General features: G+C 42.0%; 2 protein-coding genes across 2 annotated transcripts; one reads left to right on the plus strand and one right to left on the minus strand.

The window, feature by feature from the left end:
• The first annotated feature begins 1,123 nt into the window (after window positions 1-1,123).
• fgf2 (fibroblast growth factor 2) lies at window positions 1,124-9,945 on the plus strand. The gene is made up of 3 exons (XM_075481943.1): window positions 1,124-1,706; window positions 4,386-4,489; window positions 7,472-9,945. The coding sequence occupies exons 1-3, from the start codon at window positions 1,529-1,531 to the stop codon at window positions 7,655-7,657; spliced, it is 468 nt and encodes a 155-aa protein (XP_075338058.1). The 5' UTR covers window positions 1,124-1,528; the 3' UTR covers window positions 7,658-9,945.
• On the minus strand, window positions 8,136-25,166 carry nudt6 (nudix (nucleoside diphosphate linked moiety X)-type motif 6). Its single transcript, XM_075481942.1, has 5 exons — window positions 24,834-25,166; window positions 20,236-20,439; window positions 11,858-11,913; window positions 9,400-9,454; window positions 8,136-9,043 (listed from the first exon to the last, which is right to left on the minus strand). Exons 1-5 carry the CDS (start codon window positions 25,081-25,083, stop codon window positions 8,661-8,663), a joined length of 948 nt encoding a protein of 315 aa, XP_075338057.1. The 5' UTR covers window positions 25,084-25,166; the 3' UTR covers window positions 8,136-8,660.
• Between the last annotated feature and the right edge of the window lie 449 nt (window positions 25,167-25,615).

Below are 25,615 nucleotides of genomic sequence, written 5' to 3' on the forward strand. Positions count from 1 at the left end.
ATGTTAAACGTTACAGTTGAAGACAGTACAGTTAGAAAAAAGCCTAAACAAGTATGGCCTGTTTAGGCTTAGGCGTGCAACTTTGCATCTGAACAAAACAAACCACAAGACTTCAGGAACAATGTCTTCTGAACAGATAAAACCGAAGGGGAGATGTCTGTGCACAGCAGCACGTTTGGTGAAAACCAGACACAGCATATCAGCACAAATGACTCACATCAGTTTTCAAGCACGGTGGTGGAGGGCTGATGATCTGGGCTCGTTCTGCAGCTCCAGGACCTGGGCACCTTGCAGCCATTGAGTCCACCATGAAGTATTCTGGAGTCAAATGTGAGGTCATCTGCCTGACAGCTTGGCTGAAACTGTGTCATGTGACATGCAATGTGTCTAATTAAAAAGACAATGATGAACATCTCAACTCTTTTTAGTAAACAGTCTGATTTTCACTTGATACATACAATAAAGTGTGTATTTGTACTGTACAGCGCTGTACGGGTGTAACTGGTTTCAGTACATCTGCTCCGACTTCTTTCACAATAGAAAATTTGCTCCTGTCTCAGCTGGTATAGTCCCCAAAATGTCCAAAACAATCAAACTATTAATTTCAGATGTGGTAACAATTACCCAGAAGCCAGCAAGCGCCTATTTTTTGACGAACACTCAACCTGTTAGTCCTAAAATCCAAACAGAAACAGGTCCTGCTGGATAATTCCCATCACTGGTCCTCTGCTCGACAGCTTCTGAGGAAGTCATTGACTTACATGTTTGCTTTTTCCTCTACATCAGCTGGGATTTCTTCTTCATGGTGCTGTTTTATTACCCATGAATAGCACCAAGTAAATAGTTGACAAACTGGCCATTCTGGCTTTTTTTTTTATATATATCTCCTTTCTTGCTCTGGACTGAATGAATGAAGCACTGGTGGTGCTCACATGGCTGCAGCTGCTCTTGGCTCCCTCGGAGGCCTCAGTGGCTGCACATCCCCCTTTCTTGCCCTCCTCTCCTTTCCCAACCTCTGCTGGGTTGGCTGGTTAAATTGGCGAGCAGTAGTGGGCGTGAGCATGTGTGTGTGTGCTGGTGCTCCTAGGGCGCATGCGAACTGAGGCCCAAAGGGGAATGCCTTCCACATAGATCTAAGCCAGCTGCCCTGTTTCGAACACTGCAAGAAGTAGTAGAAGGCAGCAGGGATCTGCATGCACTCCCTCCTCACCAGTGTGCTCAAAGTTCACGGACAAAGCAGCTGCCAGTTCTACAAACAGCTAGAAATGGTAGATTTTGACATTTGCTGCTAGGTAGGAGTCTGTCGAGTCTCTTGTCTTTCAAATTCTCAGGACTCAAAGGGCACTTGCTGCCCTGAGAGGGGGGCTGCTCGAGCAAACTGCCCTCAGAGGTTAAGTAGAATCAGTTTGTGCGAAGGTCTTTGAAGGAGGAGGGAACAGCTAGTGGGAGGTGGGAGGCCACGGTGGGGCTCCTGCGCTTCTCAAGAAGGAGACGAAGCAGTTGCCAGGAAGCGAGGTAAGAGGAGGAGATGGCCACGGGAGAAATCACAACACTTCCCTCCACACCTGAAGACAGCGGCAGCGGAGGCTTTGCTCCCGGGAGCTTCAAGGACCCCAAGAGGTTGTATTGTAAAAACGGAGGTTTCTTTTTGAGGATAAAATCTGACGGGGGAGTGGATGGAATCCGGGAGAAAAACGACCCTCACAGTAAGTACTGCCAGTCTTCTCCTTCTCGCTTTGCACAGTGCACAAAGCCTCCTTATGCTCTTTTTAATATGTAACAAGGCCGTAATCATGGAGAGACGATGTCAATTTTCCACCTTACTGAGGTTTATTCTCCACTTATTAACACCAGAAGCATAATGCGTGTATGCCAACCTCTGGAAAGTGTAATAACTCCAGTTCCACAGACGTAAACCTCAGATTTTCTTAATCAATGGGAACTCTGATGAAATCTACGTGATGCTTTTAGTAAATGTGTACGCCGTGCTGAGTCACAGCCAGTCCCACTGCTCACTGTGTGGTTCATGTTCCACAAGAAGTTAAAAGCCAATACAAGATCATCTAGGAATCTTTCATACTCACAAATGTAACCATATTATCACAAAGTGTAAAGTAATCCTTTTTATTTTCACAGTGAGGTGAGTTCCAGTGCTCTTTCAGAGGTTTTCAGTCATTAAAGTAACATAAACATAAACATGCTAATTTAGAAATAACAACCGTGACACCCGTCTTGGTCTCTGCGTCACTGATTATTTTCAAGTGTGTGTCCTTAAGGTTCATCTGTGAGTAGGAGGGGACGAGGAAGTACATGAAATCATTTTTCGTTCCTCTGGGAAAGCACATGCCTGGCAGTGTTGCCTCAGATAAAGAATGGCATAGCAAGCATGTGTGGCCAAACAAATGTCTAACGGGAACAGCTCATGCACTGAAGAGCTGGTTTTAGGAAAACAATCCCTGAAAGTATGTGTTCTATCCTGAGAAATGAACATGTTTGTGTCCCATATTAAACTTACTTTCCATCAAAGAGCAGTACCGCTGCGCCCAAAAAGAACATCCACACTGAGTAGTTAAACAGAAATTTGCATTAATAATTAAGCTTTTTACCCAAATAGTTTTTGCAGTGACCTGAGCTGTGCCGCATCAATGGTCCTTTTGTTGAGGCTCTGATAGACCCGCCAGCTTCTGCAAACACATCTGCCAGCGAGAATTGGAAATACTAGAAAAAATGTGTCCCTACAAATCCAAGTATACTTGATTTCTGTGCTGATGAACATGGGACTTCATCATTATTGTATTTGGTGTCTTTATAATGCACTTCTCATCTGAAAACTTTCTAAGTTGATGTTTAGTTGCCTTTACTTTGATCCCTTAACAGAAGTAGGGGGGTAACATAATAGAGCCAGTGAATATCAAACCTGCTTCAACCTTTTTTTTTTTTCAGAGCAAAACATCTCTTTGATCTTTTATCTCACGAATCATGCTGGCATCTGTTTTAACTATGAACAGATGTGTCTGTTTAAAGTTTTAAAGATCCTCTACTTTACCTTAGATGTCCTTCTTGGTGGTCTTACTTCTGGTAAAATGCTTTTTCATGAGAGAATCAATGTGTATCATTTCCAAAATAAATAGATAAATAAATGAAATATGGAAATTATTTGACAGTCAGCAGGCAGTTTACTGTTTACTGTTTGGTGACTGATGGGATGTAAACTGACTCTTTCCTCAGTGATGTTCGTTTACTGCAAATGAAATGTTAGGCGATGTTCACCGAAACACGAGGGAAACCATAACAGCAGTTCAGGAAATGCGCGCGCTTCTGAGTGCTTGTTCCGATTTACAAGGACATATAATTTAGAATGTTAATTGCAGCATAATTGGGCTTACCGGATGGTACTACTCAAAATGGCTCGTGTTGAAATTACAGATAATTATCTCTGAATGCAGCAAACTTTACGGACTGGTTTGGTCTTTAAGCACCCTTCATATGATGCAAAGCTGCATGGAAACTGAAGCCCATTTTGGTTCAGTCAATGGTTCAGCTCTTGGTACTTAAGTTGTTACTCTGTCGTGACATGCCACAGTTTTTGGCAAACAAACTGATGAATCCACTCTTCTTGTTTACAGTAATTCATTTAGCAGATGCTTTTATCAAGAGTGACTTAATGTACCACTAAATTTAGTAGCTTGTAAGTTAGAAAACCGAAGCGACGGCCAGTTAAAGAGCAAGAAAACACTGGATGTAGATTTCATTTTCCACTTTGCTGCAGGTAGGATTATCTATTGGCAAAAAATGCAACATAACATTTAGGATTTATTAGTTTATCAATAAAAGAAAATAAGAGAAAAAGTTTCTTTTAATTTACTTTGGAAGTGTTTATGTTTCTAATGTTGCCTTTAACAGACCAGTGAGGGCTTCTTTCTTCTTAGCGGTCATGGTAGTTTCACTTGCATGCTTGGAAAGAGGTGATTAATGGCTTGTTGTTTCATTGGTTCCAATCTTCTACTTAGCCATGAGATAATAACAAATCCTCCACACTTGACCTCTAAGCCCATGTGAATCACTGTCTGCAGAATCCTGAAATCAGTTTCTTTCTGCCCTCAAATGTTTAGTTTGTCTTCTGCAGGCTCTGCCTGAGATCACATATAATACAAATTAAGTAGAGCTAGAAGAAGTGGCCATTGATGTCACCAACAAACATTTTATATTAACTTTTAAAGAGACTTCATTTTGATTTGGTGCTGCCTAAGATGTTAACATAGTCTTTATATTTTTTTTTACAGGCAGATTTGTCAGACTTACTCACTTTGATTAAACATTCCAGTGTCATACCACAAATGCTTTCTGTTTACTGAATTAAAATAAACTTTGACCTTTTTCACCAGTAAAGCTTCAACTTCAGGCGACCTCGGTGGGAGAGGTGGTCATCAAAGGAGTTTGTGCAAACCGATATCTGGCAATGAACAGAGATGGACGTCTGTTTGGAGCGGTGAGTGACTTCGCCCGCAGTCTTTCCATGAACAAGTGTTGCAGTGTTTCTGTTCTGTATGTTTAAAATGGCTCATCTCATACAATACATCATAGACAGAGCTGTATCAAAATGAATCCTAATCCCAATATTTATATCTTGGCCAGATGTTTTGAAACAAATAAGCAAAATGAACCAAAGGTACACGAATAAGCAGCAGCAAAAAACTGATTTTTCTCTACATCAGTTTTTTACAACCATAGTTTAAACCTTTACTTATAAATCTAATCGGTCCAACCATTTGTCTCTGTTTCATTAAGTCTTGTACTTCATGTTAACACTTCTTCGGCCAAACCACAGTGGGCAGCAAATGACACTCGTGGCTTCACTGACAAGTTTTAAGATGTATTCAGATCCATTTTATTTGGCTTTATTAAGCAGTAGCAAATACGAATCTGTCCATTTAGAAGCTGAAGAAGTCTTTGTAATATTTGGAAGCACACAGTAGAAGTGGGTGAGAAGTGAAGGATGGGACCTATTGTGAAATATTTACTACCTCTGACATCATGACTTGTGGAAGTGGAGGTTAGATATGAGATTATTAGTCAATGGGAACAGATTTTTTCCTTTTGAATATCTTGTGTTGTTTACCACCGTGTTGCATCAGCTCTTCCTTTAATAAATACCAGCTGAGTGTGTGGGGACTGAGGAGACCAACTGCTTTACATTTCAGAGCAAAATGTTTCCCATTCCGCCTCTGGCTTCCCAAAGATTTTGGGTCTTATCTCCCAGGTTTAACATGTCATTAGGTGTAGGTATATTTTCAATGGTTGACCACTAAATATAATGCTTTGGCTTTAACCTTTAATAGGGGTTTCTCAAAATGTTCTAAATCCTTTAAAGACTGTGAATGAAATTCTTCAGTTTTGCTAACACAGTCTGTCTGGTTAATTCTTCCTCATCTCTGTCAGGAAGACGTGTAGCTCCTCATGCAGGCAGCCGCATCAGGCGGTAACTGTTTAAGATATTCTGCCTTATTACACCGTTCTGTCACAAACGGAGCTCTCTGAGAGACGTTCATGTGAAGCAGCCCACGCTGCTGGCCTCAGAGTTGCTGCTAACAGTGGCTCTGGACGTGTAAAGTGTTGGTGATTCAGGAGCTTTGGTAGTTGAGAAGGCTCCTCTCAAGCGCACAATCAGCAGGAGGCATTTCCTCCCACTCATGAGAAGCTGCGATGAAATGCCCTCTCAGACGTCACTCTGCAGGGCTGTGGAGGATCATTTAAAGCTGCAGTCTGCAACTCTTTTTCAAGCATAATGCCTGGAACTGTCCGGGGATTCTGAAAGTAGTACATTAAATACCCCAATACAAAAAAAAAAGAGTTCTCTAGGTCCCCTATATGTCCCGCTAGGTCCCTCCAAAGCCAGCAGGTTTGTTTACAAAATTGCAGACCGGACCGGTAAAAGGTAACCAATCAGGTTTACGAGCTGGGCTCTGCTGCCTGTCAATCACCGATTGTGCACGCGCGATACAAGGTAGGCTCGTCCCCACGCTTATTTATCTAGACTATTGAACTTCATTACGGGCTAGTCTACTTACTGTGTCTTCCATGATCGCAAATGACAGGTGAGTTGATGAATGAGGAGTCGTGTAGGCGCATCTGGCGTGCACGTCTACGTGCACGAGTTCTCATGTGTTTTGAAGGGGCGGGACAGGAAGTTGAATAACTTTTTATTTTTCGGTTAAAAAATAAGCATTTCTTGCATTTTGCGACTACGGAGGTCACCGTTTTCAACTTCAAGCGTTCTGATAGATCATGTAAACTCTTAAAATGCCAAAAAGTAGGACTTTACGTATGACAACAACAAATCTTGCAGACTGCAGCTTTAAGAAGAAACACCACAGCAATAATGCTCCTTATGTTAAGATGTTCAAATACAGGCAAATATGAAGAGAAACATTTGTGATTCTCAAAAAAGTTATTTTCTTGAGTCTGATGTTGCATTTTGATAATCAACAAACGGTATTAGATCCTGATTGGTTCATTTAAGCTCATTTAATCACCAAATAGTGATAATTTACACAAGTTCTCATGGTAAGATCTTTAATTTATGACTTTTTCTTTTCAAAGTTTATATCTAAAACTCATAAATGCATTCATTAAATTTAGATCTAAATAATTTTGTTAATCAGAAGTATAAATTCAATCCACCTCAAATAAATTGATGGTGACTAATGGATCGATTGTGCTACAGCAAAAAAACACCTGAGGTGAACACCATAACATCGTCAGCACGGAAAGGTTATTAGTTTAGCACAAAGGATTACACAAGGTGGGCAGTGTGGTTGTTCCCGCTAAAAGAAAATGTCCTCTGACTAATGGCTTCATAGCTGGGCAGTCACCTAAAACCAGACACAAAAACAAAAGCCTCTTGTTGGACCGGGCAGCAGACGCCCAACCAGAGCAACATTTTGGCCAGGCATTCAATATTTAATGTTTTCTTCCTGAACAAAGTTAGAAAAGGGTCAGGAAGTCGGTGGTAAACAACATGAAAACTCCAGAAGGCATTTTTCTGTTCAGTGTTTTGGCATCTTTATATTTCAGCTTAATGATTCTGGTGAGCTGGAAAACACTTTACCAGAAATCAAAGAGCAGCAGTTCTTCCTCCAAATGAAGGCGTCCTTTAGTTTGAACGAGTTAAATGTAACAGAATCACAGACCTACAACCGTCCTTTTCTTCCAATAAAGTAAATAAAACAAATTCAATCAAAGCAAAATAAGGTATCAAATGAACACATTATGTCTTTCAGGCTGACATTTTTACACAAATGTTCCATGTTCTGTCAGCAGATGTATTCTCTTGTGATGGCACAGCGTGTTTTACTTTGGGTTCAGTGAGCAGAGGGGGGCAGATTTTTTTTCTCTTTTCCTCTGTAACCAGCAGTGTTAACATCAAACAAACCTTCACTTTTGCAATACTGTTCTGCGTCCTTCTCTCCAGAGACGAGCGACAGATGAGTGTTACTTTATAGAGCGGCTCGAGAGCAACAACTACAACACCTACCGCTCCAGGAAGTACCCCCACATGTACGTGGCGCTGAAGCGCACTGGCCAGTACAAGTCTGGAAGCAAAACTGGACCGGGCCAGAAGGCCATTCTCTTTCTTCCCATGTCTGCCAAGTGCTAATCGGGGATCCGATTAAGAGGTACTGATGTCTGAGGTGAAGATGTGACGGCAGTGGCGACAATGATCCATCAACATTGCCCAAAACAGCTGTGACGCTTTGACTGTTTTAACCTAACAGTTAATATTATTCTTAGTTTTTATCTTAGACATATCTGCTGTTATTCAGCTTTACTTTGAAACAGGGCCACATTTTCAGACCTGGCTGCTCCCACATTTTACTGTAGACCAACTGACTGCTACACTAGAGCAACTTCAGCCTAGTGCCCCACTCAGTTACCCTTCGAATGAAGGGCAGCGCGCGAGGATTTCCGCGTTTTACAAACAACGCTCTTCCCTTTGTGGCCGAGTGATGAAAAGCACTTAGATTTCAGCAGTTGTGTTTAACGAAGGGCTTCTGAATCCCGCATCATTGTCACGTATTTAATCGTTTCGGATCATGTGACAGAATTTAGTTCGACAAAATGATAAGAACGCTAAACACACTCAAGCATGTTTAATTTTTCAAATAAATATCCAGATCATTCAGTATGGGACGCTTAATGGATGCAACGTTCATATTCATCATTTTGTTTATCTTGCATGTGTGGAATTTGTGCAAAAAGAGAGTAAATGTACAGCAAATATGGTCAGTTCAACTGAGTTGGACTTTCTTATGTCTTATGTAAGACAGCTATTTAATACGTAATATATCTCTATACCAGACAGTTATTGTAACACTGTTCAAGTTAGTTACCGAGCTACAGATAGCTCGACTGAATCCTGATTTTTAAATCCTTTTTTTCTCCCTCGGCCAGTAAAGTAGCTTTAAATAAAAAAATAAAAAAAAGAAAGCACCTAGATCAGCAGCTTGGTGTGGCCACCAAAAAGTGTCAGATAAACCAAATAAAACTATGAAGGCCGTGACCTCTAAAAACCAACAGCGTTAAACGCCTTTAACCGCAGCAATCCACACATAAATACACTTTAAATATGAGTAACCACAGTTTGAAAACCGAGTGCCTCTTTAAGGTTTAAGTGTTGCGGGAAGCTGTCTGTGGTAGAGCTGGTAGAACATCCCGGAGTAGACGGCAGGAAGCTCCTCCATGCTGAGGTCCACCTTGTCAAAGCCGTGCTCCAGGCCGTGGAGCAGCAGCCTGGCGATGCGTGTGGTGATGGGCGTGGTGCTGCTGGTTTTGGCGAGCTCGCTCAGGTCCAGCCACTCGCAGCGCAGGCACTCCTGAGTGCAGAAGTTGATGTCGTAGGTGAGCGGGCTGAGCCGGCAGATGATGTACATGTCCGACATGCCGAACGCGCCGGGGTGGTTGTGCTGCTGCCGGATGCTGAGCAGAGATCTGAACTCGGAGCGGACGCCCGTCTCCTCAAACACTTCCCGAACCGCCGTGGCACCTGAGAGAGAATCGGTTAACATTTACACGTGGACAGTTTGGAATATATATTTATGCTCCTCTGTTGGTGTGACTGCCTTTAAAACGAAGGGAAAAAAGGAAACTACACATAGAAATATAATTTTTTCTGTAATAACGTGTTTGATGCTGCTTTTTTTGGGTTGGACCATGTATGTATTTATGGCTGCTTTTAACATATTAAAACAGGTGAATTGGGAGAATGCGTATACATTATGTGCCTTACTTTGTACAGTTAAAATGAATGTATATGTATCACCTTTAAGTGCATTATCAAGCTCAAAGAATTTAGCTAGATGTACTGTATTAGTGTTGTGCTCTGTTGAGCGTGACGCTCACCGATGTTTTCTCCTGGATCCGACAAACCACCGGGGAACTTCCAGGCGTTCTTTGTCTGAAATTCAAGAGCAAAGTTCAAATTTAACATGAGTTGTGATGGATGGCACTTACTGTACACTAATCGTTGACAAAAATCATCATGCACACTGCAACTATGTCTGTTTTTACTTGGATAAAACAATAGAACGTCACCTGTTTTTTCCTCTTTAAGAAGACAGTCTTCAGTCAAGCTAGTATAAGGAGTAAATGTTAATGCAGTTTTTAGGTTTAATGCCTCACTCTGGGGATTTTAAATGTTACTGTTTCACCACTTATTGATATTCAATAACAGTATGCTGCTGGTTAAATTATGATGTCTGTGTGTAAATATATTTTTATAGTTTCTTAACAAATGTTTAAATACATTGCTCTTTTTTTCTTTGTGGAAACACAAAATGCACTATAGCTTTTATTTCCATGTAAAGTAGACAAAATGCTATATTTTTTGGAGACGTTTTCTAAACTGTGCTGGTAGAAAGAAATAAAAAAGGTTTTGTGCAACGCTAATTGTTGTGGGGTTTTTATTTCTTTCCCTCAAAAGCTTTCAGAGCTGAATGTGCGAATAATAATCCCAAAGATCAGCTGGAAGAATGAAGACAATTGTGACATGTTTCCACCGAATCTACCTGGAAATTCTGACTAAATATTGCTGGATGAAAATGAAATCGTGACATCATTCAGCTCCTTCGTGGATGATATTCTTTCAGTCCGCTGGGGATCTGTCAGGGATAGCATGAGGTGAACGGTTCATGAGATCTGAATTGGCTCGGCCTGCAGAAAGTCTCTGCTGCCAAAGGGCCAGACGGTTAAAAAACCCATTTCCAGTAAACAGCTTGAAGGGGAGGAGCAGGAGAAGAAGAGATAAAAGAGTCCCAACACTCCCAGACCACTAACTGTTTCCCTCTGCTTCTGGACAGAAGCCACGGAGATACATTATACGCTCTAAGGTTCCCTCACGAGGACATTTGTTACATGATTTCTGTATTAAAAGGCGAGTAAATCCACCCACTTAAATGTTTTAGTAACTACACATCTCTACTGGAAGTGAAGCTAATTGAAACTTCTGAGCAGCTGGAAACGCGTCGTTTGCTGACATCACTGCGCACCATATCAGCATAATGCCTGCGTAGTGGCTGGTGTCGCACATCTAAGAAGAATGTAAGGAGAGCAGATGCCTCTCATTCTGCCGTTCTGAATGAATAAGCTCACCAATCGTAGAGCTATTGGGGAGGCCTGGGCCTTAAGGAGCCTGCGAGTTTCAGACAGAAGGTGACAAGGGATGCTTCAGTAATGTACAGTATGAAGCAAATAATGATTTTTATCAACATAAACATACTAATACCCATTCCAGCAGACCCTTGAAATGAAAATATAACACATATTTAACACTATAACAAACCGCCTCCTTAATACAATGCAGGTGAATTAATAATAAAACTAATCCTGACACATTTCCCACCTCTGGTAATGGAACTGTAATATCTTCTGTTGGGACATTGGAGCAGGGATTATTTAGTTTATTTTCAGCCAGCCTGACTCCGACTTTTGCCAGTTTGTTGCTTTTTGACGGAATGATGCACATGAGTAATTTTGTGGTTTAAACAGACGCAGATGGTCCTTTTGATGGTTTATTTACAGCATCTACGAAGCTATTGAAAATGTCTCAACATGTCAGACCCATTATGAAGTCTTCAAATTGCTTTTGTGGTTACAATAACCCAAAATACACGAATTAAAGTGATATGAAATGTTCAGGAGCGTTCGAGAAGCTATCTAGAACTTTAATGTATTAGGATTGCTTTTTAATCATCACTTCTCCAAATTGGCAGAGATCTCGTCCTTTTAAAAACACACAGAAAGCTGCGTGGAGACGGTTTGAAAGGAGGCTCGCTGTGAGCTCCACAGTGATGCACACAGTTGTTTGTGTGCCTTCAGCTCAGGCACACACCGTGTTTGCTTGAGGTCAGCTAATGTTGTTTGGAGCTATGTTAAGTGTGAGAGGAGCTGAATGTCGGAGAGGAGTTCCACCCCCGTTTGGATCAACGAGGGAGACGCACAAGTCGCTAAATAAACAAAACTAATCTCAGACATATTCAGCAGTGACAGGAAATCTGGTGCTCACCCAGGTTCATTTTGTTAATGATTGCAGAGAGATCAGTTTGAAGGACAGTGTTTGACAAGTGTAATGTAGCTCTGGAGTACACAGAACTACAACTATGTGCATTTCAGTTAAAGGACATTTTCAAATCTATGGTTTTCTGAGGGTAAAGAGTTAGTTTCTGAGTTATCACATTCTCTTACTGTTAGAGCTTACATGTGCTTACATATATGTATACCAACAGTAAAACAAATGCATATTAATTAGACTTCCTATAGTTACAATGCCCAGTAAATTCTAATAATTAAGTTGCACATATACCTTGTTTTTGTCCTGGACGGCGAGAACTTTTCCATTGGACTCATCGACGACTGCACCTGGACAAAACAACAAGTCGATCAGATGTTAATTGTCCTTAATTGACCTCGTGTCCTTTCTATCCGAGCTGTTAGTTCATGTCAGAATAACTTCACTTGAACTGTTCAGCTGTTATTCGTGGACGTGTTAACACATATAACCATAAAAATACACCCCTTAATCCAAAACAACTTAGGAAATCATAATTGTTACAATTATTGCGGTCTCGATGTCTACTTAGTCTACTCTGAAGTGACATTGGACCAGTTCATAGGTTTACACCGACGCCAGAATGCAGTGTTGTTCCATCTGTGTCACTGCCAGAGAGAGACTCACACTAAATTACATCCAATTATTTCAAGATTTAAGCCCACAGATTGTTTCCATTTGTCTCCACTTAATTTTTCGATTAAATTCCATCACACACTCCACTCCTGGTTGTGTAGCTGGCTGTGAACGCGGGTTAGCTCCTACAGAGTGACCCTGAACAAGGTTCAGCCAGCGTTAACGGATCACAGTTTTTCTGTTGTTGTTTGGCCATATGGGGGCAGCAAAGATGCACTTTAAACACAACGCTGACATATTCACGATTCCTTTTTTTTTTTTAGCATCTTCTCTTTGCCACTCAGTCTCTCCCACCTGAGGTCCAAGTGCAGGACGGGGAGGGACGCATGAAGCTGTGGCAACGGATATTTCACAAACTGAGACATCCTTACTGCGCAGCCGACCTGTAGCACAGCTGCATGATGCACGTTCTTTTTATCTTGAAGGTTAATGCACAGGAATGAGATCCTTCCCCAAGTGGAGGAGTTAAAGTATCTCGGGGTCTTGTTCACAAGTGAGGGACGAATGGAGCAGGAGATTGACAGACGGATCGCTGCAGTGATGCGGGCTCTGCACCGGCCCGTCGTGGTGAAGAAGGAGCTGAGCCAGAAGGCGAAGCTCTCGATTTACCGCTCAATCTATGTTCCTACCCTCACCTATGGTCACGAGCTGTGGGTAGTGACCGAAAGAACGAGATCGCGAATACAAGCGGCCAAAATGAGTTTCCTCTGCAGGGTGTCTGGGCTCTCCCTTAGGGGCACTTTACACGGAAACGAAAACAGGTGAAAAACGCAAAACTGCGTTTCTCGTCACATAGAAGTAGAAAGACTTGGTCTTGGTAGTGTCGCCACCTAGCCATCTGGCGTGTTTACTGCATCGATAAATATGAAACGTCACACACTTTTGCGTTTCCGTATGCACGCAGATTTTCACCCTAAAACGCTCGTCTAAATGCAGATTTAAAAGTGAAAACGAAACGCCACTTTTGCGTTTTGGTTTCAGATCGTTTCCGTGTAAAGGTAGCCTTAGAGATAGGGTGAGAAGCTCGGTCACTCGGGAGGGGCTCGGAGTAGAACCGCTGCTCCTCCGCATCGAGAGGAGTCAGATGAGGTGGCTCGGGCATCTGGTTAGGATGCCTCCTGGACGCCTCCCTGGTGAGGTGTTCCGGGCCCGTCCCACTGGGAGGAGGCCCCGGGGAAGACCCAGGACACGTTGGAGAGACTATGTTTCTCGGCTGGCCTGGGAACGCCTCGGGGTCCCCCCAGAAGAGCTGGAGGAAGTGGCCGGGGACAGGGACGTCTGGGTCTCTCTGCTCAAGCTGCTGCCCCCGCGACCCGATCCCCGGACCAGCGGAAGATGATGGATGGATGGATGGTTATTGCACTATTTTATGATTTATGTCAGATCTATATAAGTCACAAGATGCCGTAATGTGTCTTGCAAAAAGACACGTGAATTCTTGCGTATGGCTCCTCCAGAAAGCCTTCACTCTACTCCAGATACATTTCAGGAATCTAGGCCTTCACCCTCGGGGATAAAACTTACAGTTACAGTGACTGGAAGCAGACCCAGAGCATCATCTGCGCTCATTTAGTCATGCTTTAAAAGAATGACATTCATTTGACTTCTGCTCATTGAAACAACTCCTGAAAGTGCTAAGTGGCTCAACAGCTGCAAAATGCAAAACTCTCTTTACCAGCTAGGGTTCATAACCATTTGCAATTTGGTGCTGTGAAAGTAACGCGTCGCATCGACAGTTTTTCGTTTTTACTGAACACGAAACCGAGATGAGGCTGACAAAAAGAGCAACGTTGCAGCTTAGAAACCAAAACAACAGAAAGATGCTACAGAGCCGATAGCTGCTGCATCAGTTTGTTGCTTTCCTCAGTCAGTGACTTGAAAATAGCAAGAAAAGCTCCTTTTAAATCAGCACTACAGTTAAACTAACAGATAGATTCATCAAAGACAACGATTCTACCACACAGAACATAAGCAACTGCTGGAGGATTGGAATGAATGAACAGAGAATCCACTGACAGACAATTCATGGAAATAAAGAGCTGAAATTGTTTGTATGGAAAAACAAAATTCTTCACTGCGGAGCTAAAGACAGTCTGAGTGACTCAGCTGGGCTAAAGAATGATGTGGACGTCCCACTTCAACAGCTAGCAGTTTTTCTCCCCTTTGAGAGTATTTTTCTGTCCCTGCAGGTAGTGACTAAGAGAGGCAGCTATGTGCTGCTGCTGACAGCTCAGGAGGAAGCGGAGGAGGCAGAGGCAGGAAAACGGGCCACTTTCTTTTCCGGTTGCTCCGTCTGACCGACCGGGACGGGCCTCTTTAAATGAATGTCACAGATGTGTAAAGAGGGATGGGTTGTCTTAAAGCTTGACTTGGACTTCTAAGTGGAAATTGATGTCATCCCTGGTCCCTGTGCCATATGGAGCAGGAGGAGGCCTGGTTTCTGCTACCAGAGGCTATCATTAAGGAGCCCTCAGCCCAGGAAACGGGGGAAAAAAAAAAGAGGGATTATAAAATGATAGAAAAAGTCCAGACAGCTGTAAGTTCTGTTGGAGAAAAAAAAGTTTGATGCCATATCATACGTACAAGGTTGTTTATGTTAAATGTGCTAAGTTGTGCAATAATCCTCTGAAATATTAGCCAGACTGTTGCTATAGTAGCATACATACAACTGCAACACATGCATTTAGTGTCGTAAGGTGGGGAGCTGGCACTAAAAAATCTTTCATAAACTGCTATGTGATGCATTAAAGGGATAGTTCGCCTTTTTTGACATGAAGCTGTATGACATCCCATTCTAGCAAAATCATTTATGAACATTTTCTTACCCCCTGCTGCGTCCTGTGAGCAGAGTTCCAGCCTCGTTTTGGCGTTGACGAAGGTAGTCCGGCTAGTTGTCTGGGGTTTAAAAAATAAAGCGTCTTGCTTCTCAAAAAAATATCCGTTCAAAAGAGTAATACATTTGCATCACAAAATCGTTCAACAGAAAAAAGTCAGACCTCACAATCGCTTGGCCCTATTTTCTCTCCCTTCGTATGTCAAAAGAGGCGAACTATCCCATTAAAGTCATAACTTATTATGTCTGATGCGTGAAGGGCAGCTTGGCCAGCCTTCAGCTGGGTGGACACAGGATATTTATGCCTTGTCAGCTTCTAATAATGATGTAAAGGACATTAAAGCATGAGCTTCATGTGTTTGTCTGATACCGAGTTAAAAAATGTGCTGTACTGAATTCATCAACAAGATCAGCTGTTCAAAGATACCAGTACTCTTATCAGCTTTTAGTTACTCATATTTTGCCACTCACTGTCCTATAGCATCTATGTGTTTGGTTTATGATATATATATATAGATATTATAAAGGAAACTGACTTAAATACGGAGCACATGTGTGAAAACTCCTTTCTGTAGATTACATTCACTGTGGATGCATTACAGTCCTCCAAGAAGATTCCAAGGAAGTGCTAAAACAAGTGCAACTACACATCTGCAACGTCATTAATCATCCCAGTGTGCAAAGGTCCGCACCCTCGTCCACATTCTAAGTAGGGACGGGTCTGCGATTAAAGGGGAACTCCGGGGCATTTGAAGCGCAATCCCATTGCTAGAGGTTGTCAAATACTGACAGTAGGACACAGACTGGTGCAAATCTGTGCTCCCTGTGTGGAGATCGCGCTGTTTGCGCAGCCTGTCATGCTAGCCAAATACGTGGTGGCTAAGGGGCAAGTGCTAACCCTTCCACGTAAAACAACAACTTGCACACTGCAGAAACGTCACACCACTTTATAAACCATCCGACAATAAAGTCACAAGCCTTACCATCAAAACCATATGCATGGTTCTCACATTACTGGCATGGGGACGTTACAAAACAACTTTATAAACAGCATGTCACTTACCGGTTGTTTGTATGCTCGCGCATGTGACAGCCCAAAAGAGTCGATGGACGATACTCCCAAATACAAAGCAATTATCTTCTCTGGAAAAACTTACTACTGGGCAATATTACTGGGCATGTATTGTTGTAATGTTTTAAATACTTGAACGCAGTTTTTCTAGAGAAAATAATTGCTTTGTATATGGGATTATCGTCCATTGACTCTTTTGGGCTGTCACATGCGCGAGCATACAAACAACCGGTAAGTGACATGCTGTTTATAAAGTTGTTTTGTAACGTCCCCATACCAGTAATGTGAGAACCATGCATATGGTTTTGATGGTAAGGCTTGTGACTTTATTGTCGGATGGTTTATAAAGTGGTGTGACGTTTCTGCAGTGTGCAAGTTGTTGTTTTACGTGGAAGGGTTAGCACTTGCCCCTTAGCCACCACGTATTAGCCTCGCATGACAGGCTGCGCAAACAGCGCAATCTCCGCACAGGGAGCGCCGATTTTCACCTGTCTGTGTCCTACTATCAGTATTTGACAACCTCTAGCAATGGGATTGCGCTTCAAATGCCCCGGAGTTCCCCTTTAACCAGGTCTTTAATTTAGAGAAAATGAGCCGCGGCTCGTCATCGCATGAAATCATTTTTGGTTTATGAGAGCAGAAACATTCCCCGCAGCCTCGCAGGAGAATATTTTCGATCACCTTTCGACCATCAGCGCTGGCCATCAAACGCTAATTCAGAATATAATATGAATGAAATAGTTCATGAAAGGAGCTTATGTTTCAGGCTGCCATCATTTGAGCCACGCCAACTGGCTCCGACTCCTTTCCACAGCAACACAAAGACAGGCAGAGTAGTTTACCTCAGATGTGAAAGAAACTCCTTTAACTAGCTGATACAATAACTGCATTTACAATAAAAGTCAGCAGTAACTTATAACAGTTCTGAAACAGCTGGAAGGGATCAATAAACTGTAAAATAAGGCTGAAATCTGAGAGTATAAACAGGCAGCATTGTGCGCAGCTCGGTGCAGCTAAAGCTGACGGGACAGCAGGGAAACCAACTGTTATATTTAAACTGGTAACACAGACAGCCAAATAACAACTTTTAACATTTGGCTTCATGGTGAACAGTGCACAGACAATAAAGATGTTAGTGAGTAACGTGCAGTGAAGGTTTGCTGGTCAAAGTGCAATAAGTGACTGGCATAACGTCAGACATGCACTTCCTGGCGGTTAGTCGGGTGACTGCTTTCCAGTCTTTTACTTTTGGCCCTTGTGAAAGTAATCAAGAGCCAAGGACAGTACATACACACAAGCAAACACATACCTAAACAGCTGAGTATTTCAGATTTCAAAGCTTAGTTTCATCATTAAACATCCAGTTTTGTTGTGATGGAAACAATTCTGGCAACACAAAGGGAGTTTCTGGGGCCCATACCTCTGAAAAAGGATGCTCTGGACATGTTCTGACATGCTCCAAGTGCATCTATTCTGTTGGAAAGGTAGAAATGGCACTCTGCCCTCTGCTGGACAACAACGAGTTAGCACACAAGGTCGACAACTTCTATTTGTGTTGCTCTTCCAATCACTAATTCACACATTAATGGCTGGTAAACAACTGGTATTGTTTTAAAGTTAGCGGTAACCTCCTGAAAGCCATAGCTGCATTAAAATGGGGAAAATCTCGACATCCTCTATAACGTCTATCAGCGTGATCTGATTAAACGATCATTTCCCCAAACTTAAAGCAGGTAATCAATAAATAAACCAGTATGCCAGATGTCACTGTGGCTCGGCTTGTGTTAACTGTGTTGGGTTGGTGAGCCCCAGCTGCCCCCAGCTGCCCGTGGTCATCTTCAGATGTATTCAGATGTTTGGGCAACGCTCCAAATCCCAAAGACACTTCTTTAAGAACACAGATTACAGCAGGTTACATGCTAATAACATGTAGGAGTCATGCTTGAATATTTCTGAATACATTTGACCTAAACGTGATCAGATTTCCACACTCATTATAAATGTTGACAAAGTGAAAGCTAAACAAATGAGTCATGAATATTATACTTGCCCAGCTATTTGTTATGGAAACTGATCTAATTCTATACAGTTGTAAGTGGCCAAAAGGTTTAAATCTGTGGGCAACAGATGTTTTCAGATGGATGCCGATCTGGTGAGATTGGGCGCCCCCGCGATTAAAGCCTGATCGCCACAACATATTCAAGTGGAATTGTATCAAGGAATAAACAAAGTGTATATTTGAAGATCTCAGAAAAGCAAGTGAATGTTACAAAACCACCAGTCCACAGTCAGATGGATCGTTGCTCTTCCTGGAAGCGGTCGACCAAACAAAAATCCCTCAAGATCAAGGTGTGTATTTGTCCAAAAGGCAACAAATGAACCTCTGTCACATTGACTGATGTTAATGTTCAAAGACCATCAGAAGATGGATGCTGGATTAACGTTTTATAACAGATATCTATAATCAAAGTTTAAAATTAGGGCTGGGCAACGATTAAAATGTTTAATCTAATTAATCTCATGATTTCCCTGATTAATCACGATTAATCTTATTTGTACGCAAAATCCAAAAATGAATCCAAAAGTAGTGTATAGCTTTTAGCATTTAGTTTTATTTTAAATGTGCTGCCATATGAATGAAAGTGCCATAACATTTGTTGTGCAAACACACTTTTAACATCAGCATCTTTCTGTAGTTTTTATGTAGAAGCCTCGCTCCACTGTCTGTTTCCTTGAATGACTTGCTGCTATCAGTTGTGTGTTTTGCCTTTAAGTGATATTTTAGACTGGAACTACTACGGTGAGAAGACAATTCAACTTGGCAGAGTTTAAAGATGACTTTGGTTCTGTCGACTCCGCCGTCTGGAAGAACTTTAAAATGAAAATGGCCGAGTAAAAGTTCCGTACCCTTCTCCATGTTTGGTGGATCCGCCGATTACTTTCTTTTCCCGTTCCACAGCAGACAGCAACAGACTTTTACAAAGTAAAAGCCTGTGAACAACAGACTTTTACAATAATAAAATAAATAATAATGCAAGGGTGGTCTGTGGCGTAGTGGGTTGAGCAGGAGCCCCATGTACAGAGGCTATAGTCCTCGCTGCAGCTGGCCCCCGGTTCGAGTCCCGTATCGGACGGCCCTGTGCTGCGTGTTGTTCCCCCTCTCTCTGCCCCCTGCTTCCTGTCTCTCTGAACTTTCCTATCCATTAAAGGCACAAAAGCCCCCCCCCAAAAAAAACCTACATTAATGCGGGATAAAATATTCATCGGCGTTAAATAATCAAGGAGTTAACTCGCCCAGCCCTATTTAAAATACATAATCAATGAGGAGTATCTGGAGAAATGAAAACACCGCCTTCTGTTTTAAAGCTGCAGTCGGCAGGTTTTCAAAATTGCGAGTCTAAAGTCGGAAAATTCGAACTGATACAACTTTCAGGTCCTTCCCCCAACCTCTAACAAGCTCCGAATCGCCCCCCAAACCCCTCTCCCTCTGTGGACGAGGTTGTGCACGTGACTTCACACCAGTGTGAGCGCACACAAGCTGGGGCAGACTCACGCTCAGCAGCATGTGCACAAGCTGTGATTGACAGGTAGGATTCCTCCACCCTAACTTGATTGGTTAAAAACAGCCGGGAGCGCTCGGTTTTTGCAAGCATAATTACAGGCTTCAGAGGGAGCTACAGAATTCGTTATTTTTCCTAAACAGCCTATTTAATATTCTACTTCCAGAATCCCATGACAGTTCAAGCTAATATGACTAAAAAAAAGTTGCCGACCGCAGCTTTAAGAACCTTATTCCATCTGTCAAACATGGTGGTGGTAGTATCGTGGTGTGGGTTATGCTACATTTTTACCAGGAAGGCTTGTTATCGCTGATGGAACAATTATACAAGTGAAAGCTAAAATAAATCGTCAGAACATCAATCTTTGATAAAAAGGTCATCTAATCGATCAGCTCCATCCGATTAGTTCCATAACCGAGAAATTCATTGGCCAAGACTTTGAGGTGCTTTGGAAAACTGTTAATAGTGAGAAAGTTCAGCTCAAAGTGGGACTTTTCTAAGAAGAGCTAACTTTCAGGACATAGATCTTTACCCGCTACTCCAACTTGATGAGTAGCAAACCCTGGCAGTCTGCTCTCCCCTTCTCCCATCCAGAGAGCCAGCATGACGTAGTCACTTTTGGTGTGGTGGAAGGTGAAGCCATGAACTGAGGCGGCGGCGGCGCATCGACTCAGTGAGACGGGCACTCGTAGCCACACTGCCACCTTCCCCTCTGCTTTCCACCGGACTAGAGAATCTGTGGGGTTCAGACATATATAATTCAGATGATGCGCCTTATCAAACAATGATTTACACCAAGATACAGGAAATATGCAGAATACACAACGTGATTAAAAGTGAAAGTCTGAGCCTTGATGTTAGCATAATTTAAACAAAAGGTGCATTTCAACTCCTCCAGCCTTGTTTGCGTTGCATTCCCACCGATCTCTAAGGTTCAGGGTAGATTAGGCAAATAAAGTCCACTTTGTCAGAGATCGCTGAATCTGTTGTTTTTATTTGTGTCTTCGAGCAAATCCAATGTTTTATTGCTCTGACTGAACTGCTTTCTTGCAACAATCTGAGCTCTGTCTCTTCATTCATTACTGAGCTGCCAAAATGAATGTCTGAGTTTGAGCGTTGTGTTCACAAACAGTAACAACTGTTCCTGTGTTACAGCTTAAAGTTAACAGATTGGGCTGCTGAATGAGCTGCTGAGGACATTAAGCTCAAGATGTCTGAGAAAGAAAGGAGGAAATATAATTATATATTGCCGGAAATCCTCAACCAATCAGAAATGTTCAGCTAATTCCCAACCAGTCCCTTATTTGGGACTGAAATTTCTACCACCCAACTCTTTTTAGCTCCCGGGTCCTGCTGTCAAAATGGAAGTGGATGAGGAAATGACCCCATAAAAGACCCTGGATCCTGTGGTGGAAACGCAGCTAAAGAGAGCCGATGCTTTGAGTCTTATCATATATGAATAATTAAGCGTTGTCATTTACTAACACCTCAAAGTAAATGTTACTGAATCTCAGGTGGGTGCGGCATTAATGGTTCAGGTCCTACTTGGAGGAGCGGAGTAATTTTGTGACTATTGGAAGTAATAAATCTGATCGAGTGACTATGACATGTGGAGTTCCTCAGGGGTCAGTTCTTGGACCCCTTCTGTTCACTCTTTACATGCTGCCTCTGGGTCAAATTCTGAAGAACTCTAAAGTCAAATACCACAGCTATGCAGATGACACACAGATATATCTCACACTGTCTACAGATGGCTGCAGTCCTATAGAGTCATTGTGCGACTGCTTAGAGCAAGTCAAAAAGTGGATGAACCAAAATTTCCTTCAGTTAAATCAAGAAAAAACTGAAGTCATTGTGTTTGGCAACAAAGAGAAGAGGTTTGCTGTCAGTAAACATCTTGAGTCACTGTCTCTAGAAACTAAAGACCAAGTCCGGAACCTCGGCGTGCTGATAGACTCAAACCTGACCTTCAACTATCATATCAAATCAGTCACCAAATCAGCCTTTTATCAACTTAAGAACATATCCAGAATTAAAGGTGGGGTATGAGATGTTTTCTGGAGCATTTTTAATCATATTGTCTGAAAACCTCCTCACGACCCCATTGCACCCACCAAAACAGAATGTTTGGAAAAAAAAATTAATATTTTAGTCCATTGTAGAGGGTGTAGCAAGAGGAAATGTCTGACCAATAGAAGTAATGATGAGAGTTACTTCTATTGAATTCTGACATGCCAATCAACCGTCAGCCCCCCTCCCCCCTCCCCCCTCCGCGTTCACAGACTCGTGATTCGTTCATGTGTTCTGAAGGCGTGGTCACAGCCCTTTACAGACAGCCGTTCCACTTCCTATTCGCCCCATTATAAAAAATTTGGCCGCAGTTCAGTTGATTTTCTCTGGGGGCGCTGGCGAGCGAGTGCAGAATGACCATTTTCCATAGGGCTGGCGCTAATAACTCAAAAAATGTCCCTGCTAGCGGCTGAAACCTGAAAATAATACTGTGATTTCTGACAGAGGGATGTGGATTTATATCGAAAGTACAATAACCTGGGAGTTATAGCTTTCTGTTTTCTTACAGGTCTGGCATTTGCGAGTCAGTATCCGCTAGCATCTAGCTAACGGAATCTGAAGAACGCACGGCAGATTACGACCGGCTGCTTTACGGCTCTCGTCCACTGTGCCAGAGTGCTAACCTGGTGCTGCTAACAACAACCAAAGCTAAACCAGAGGCTAGTCAGAGAGTATGTAAAAGGGCTGTGCTGAAATCTGTAACTATTTGAGCTAACACCTCTCTGCTAGCTCAGCGCTAGGACTGACCATGCCGTAAAGTGATGCCACATGCGTGACGTCACTCGGGATGCAATACTGACAATAAATGTGTATTTTAAACAAATCTAGTGAGTCTAAAAAATCAAACCAAGTGCCGTTTGAAAGGATAATTTATCCTGCCTTTAGGAAAATTAAAATGAAAAAATATAAAAAATTATATCCAAAGCAATGGCTGGATCTAAGGTGGATTTCATAGTACCACCATAGAGTTCGGCGTGCTCTGCACTGCTTCGTTGGCGCCCCTAGAGTGCAGTACCACCCGGAAATAGCCGCCAGTTTTCCCTCTCCTCATAATAGAGACTCTCTGGCGTGGTTTCGAGACGTGGGCTGAAGGGAGAGGCAAGGTTGTGTATTTTCAAAAATATAGCTTGCAGGAACCGTTTTTCCAAGATCTCATACCCCACCTTTAAGGGTTTCATGTCCCAAACAGATCAGGAGAAGCTGATTCATGCTTTCATCTCCAGCAGACTTGACTACTGTAACGGTCTTCTGACTGGACTCCCCCAAAAGAGTCTCAAACAGCTGCAGCTCATTCAGAACGCTGCAGCCCGAGTTTTAACCAGAACAAAGAGATCACATCACATCACCCCAGTTCTCAAGTCTTTACGTCAGCTCCCGGTCAGATACAGAATAGATTTTAAAGTTCTGCTGCTCGTCTACAAATCACAGAATGGTTTAGGTCCAGAATACATGAATGACATGCTGGTAGAGTATAAACCCAGCAGAGCTCTGAGATCTGCTGACTCAGGTCAGATAGTGGAGCCCAGAGTTCAAACTAGACACGGTGAAGCAGCTTTTAGCTGTTATGCTGCACACAGCTGGAACAAACTACCAGCAGAACTGAAATCAGCCACAACTGTAAGCACTTTTAAATCCAGGTTAAAAACATTTCTCTTTCGGTGTGCTTATGGTTGAGTTTATATTTTTCCTTTTTCCCCTCTTCTTTGATTGCTTTAAACTGTGTTTTTAATTTTTTTTTCTATTTATTTTTCTCTTTAAATTGCTGCTTTATGCTATTCTTTTAAATGCCTTGTCTTTATGTAAAGCACATTGAGTTGCCTGTGGTATGAAATGCGCTGTATAAATAAAGATGCTTTGCTTTTGCTTTGCTTTGCATTACATTACAAGGATTCTGTAGAAACCAAATTTCAAACATATCATTTTGGCCTCATGTAATTTTGTTTCAAACTGTTTAAGATGTTTAAACCACCTTCCTGTTTCGATGTTTCCTACTTTTGGACTGTTTGAGAATCCATCACGGCAGCCTATGAGTCAAGTTCAAACGGTCATGACTTATTTCTTTTTAGGGAGAACACATGTGCTATACTTAAAATGCACTGTGTGATTTCTATTCTTAAACTGTTTCTGACATTTCTTGGTAAAGCTATTTCTAAGGTGATGACACCTATTAGTATGCAACACTGCATCCATGAAAGGTCTCTTATGCACATGTTTTGTGTGACACACAGCACTGTCTGGAGCAGGTAAATGCAGAGCCGGCCCAAGGCATATGCAACTACGCAGTCGCTTAGGGCCCCCACGCCACCAGGGGGCCCTAGAGAGCATCGAGACGTTGTGATAAAAAAGTAAATACATGAAATTAAAATAACATTGAATGATTTAAATGAAATTGTATGACACCAGAAAAAAATAAATAATAATTTTGACAAAATACTAATACTAGGTTAATTTATGCCTCCTGTTGGCTGCTGCCACCGTTGGGCAAAATTATTTAAGTATTGTATTTATTATTTTATTATTATTATTATTTATTATTTAAGTATTTAATTTTGATTACAACTTTATTTTTCTGTAAGATAATGTGAATGTCATTTGATTCTATTTTGTATTTGGATTTTGAACATTTTGCACACCATTGCACATCTGAAAGAAATTAAACTATTTAACGTGTTTACTATAAATGCAGTCTCCAGCCTGCTGATGTTACTTTCAAATAGTTAAATTAATGAGCCATACTTATACATCACTCTTTATGTAGTAGTTAATTAAACCATATTTATGAGTTTTCTATCCCTTTAAGGTTAAAAACAAGAATAACACCTGTATAATGTAAGAGGATTACAAATAATGCTAATGATTGTGGGTCAGTTACACATATAACAGTGTAGCCTATGGAATAATGAGGCATTTGGAGCTGAGGTGATGGTAGGGGGGCCCCAAATGAAATTCTGCTTAAGGCCCCATAAAGGCTTTGGCCGGCCCTGGGTAAATGATTATCAGTTCAAACACACGCGCTTGTATTCCCCCTCCTCACCCACAGCTGACTTTATGACAACAAACCTTGCAACAATCTGCTGAATGAATTTTCGCTGATGTCTGCCGGCAGTCCAATATCAGCCAGGTTCACCGTCACTCCACCGAACCGGTCCACTTTTCCAGCCAGAGCACCGGTCCCCTCCGCTTTATGTTGCTGAGAACAGGTGACAGCGCTGGAAAAAGCGTGAACTCGCATGCGCGCGGAAGACAGTTTACAGCAAAATTGTCCTCTCACCAGAGGTGAAAGTCTGGACATAAAGGCACAGCCAGCCATCTTACAGCTCAAGCAGAAACAACCGTGTAAACGCCGAATATGTTCAACTTACAACCGGCATGTGTACACTGTGTTCAGTACAGTTACATAAAGGTCCGCCCGGGAAATTGCATAAATACCGTAAGGATCCGTTTAAAAGCTGGGGAATAGCTACGTGCTAAATTTAAGGGTCCTGCAGTGCGATCAATTTGAATTATTTACCTACCAATTTAAAAGGGTATTTTCTATCGTAAACTTTGCTGTAAAAGACTTATCAGAACATTGTGTTAACTTCGGCGTTAAAATATATTAATGAACTAATTCAGGTAACAATAATTTAAACATTTTATCGTAAGCTATGGCTTGGTGGTTCACTGAGACTTACACCGAAGAAGCTAACACAAACTCCAAATTAACCATTGCAAACTACGAAATAAAGTTATTTAGCATATTTAATTAATGCCGAACATAGGGCTTAACCCTAAAAGAGATGTGTGTTCCCTAAATATAGGTCAAAATTAGCCGATAACTAAGAAACTCTTAAATAATCTGA

The sequence above is a fragment of the Odontesthes bonariensis genome, chromosome 13 (genome assembly GCF_027942865.1).
Source record: "Odontesthes bonariensis isolate fOdoBon6 chromosome 13, fOdoBon6.hap1, whole genome shotgun sequence".
NCBI lineage: Eukaryota > Metazoa > Chordata > Actinopteri > Atheriniformes > Atherinopsidae > Odontesthes > Odontesthes bonariensis.

What these genes read in the sequence shown, in the direction of transcription:
- fgf2 (XM_075481943.1), top strand. Translation starts at nt 1,529, where the DNA reads ATGGCCACGGGAGAAATCACAACACTTCCCTCCACACCTGAAGACAGC. An exon ending in GGAGAAAAACGACCCTCACA is followed by an intron (nt 1,707 to 4,385) that starts GTAAGTACTGCC and finishes CTTTTTCACCAG; the next exon opens with TAAAGCTTCAACTTCAGGCG. An exon ending in ATGGACGTCTGTTTGGAGCG is followed by an intron (nt 4,490 to 7,471) that starts GTGAGTGACTTC and finishes CCTTCTCTCCAG; the next exon opens with AGACGAGCGACAGATGAGTG.
- nudt6 (XM_075481942.1), bottom strand. Translation starts at nt 25,083, where the DNA reads ATGGCTGGCTGTGCCTTTATGTCCAGACTTTCACCTCTGGTGAGAGGA. An exon ending in TCATCAAGTTGGAGTAGCGG is followed by an intron (nt 11,914 to 20,235) that starts GTAAAGATCTAT and finishes TGTTTTGTCCAG; the next exon opens with GTGCAGTCGTCGATGAGTCC. An exon ending in CCGTCCAGGACAAAAACAAG is followed by an intron (nt 9,455 to 11,857) that starts GTATATGTGCAA and finishes CTTGAATTTCAG; the next exon opens with ACAAAGAACGCCTGGAAGTT.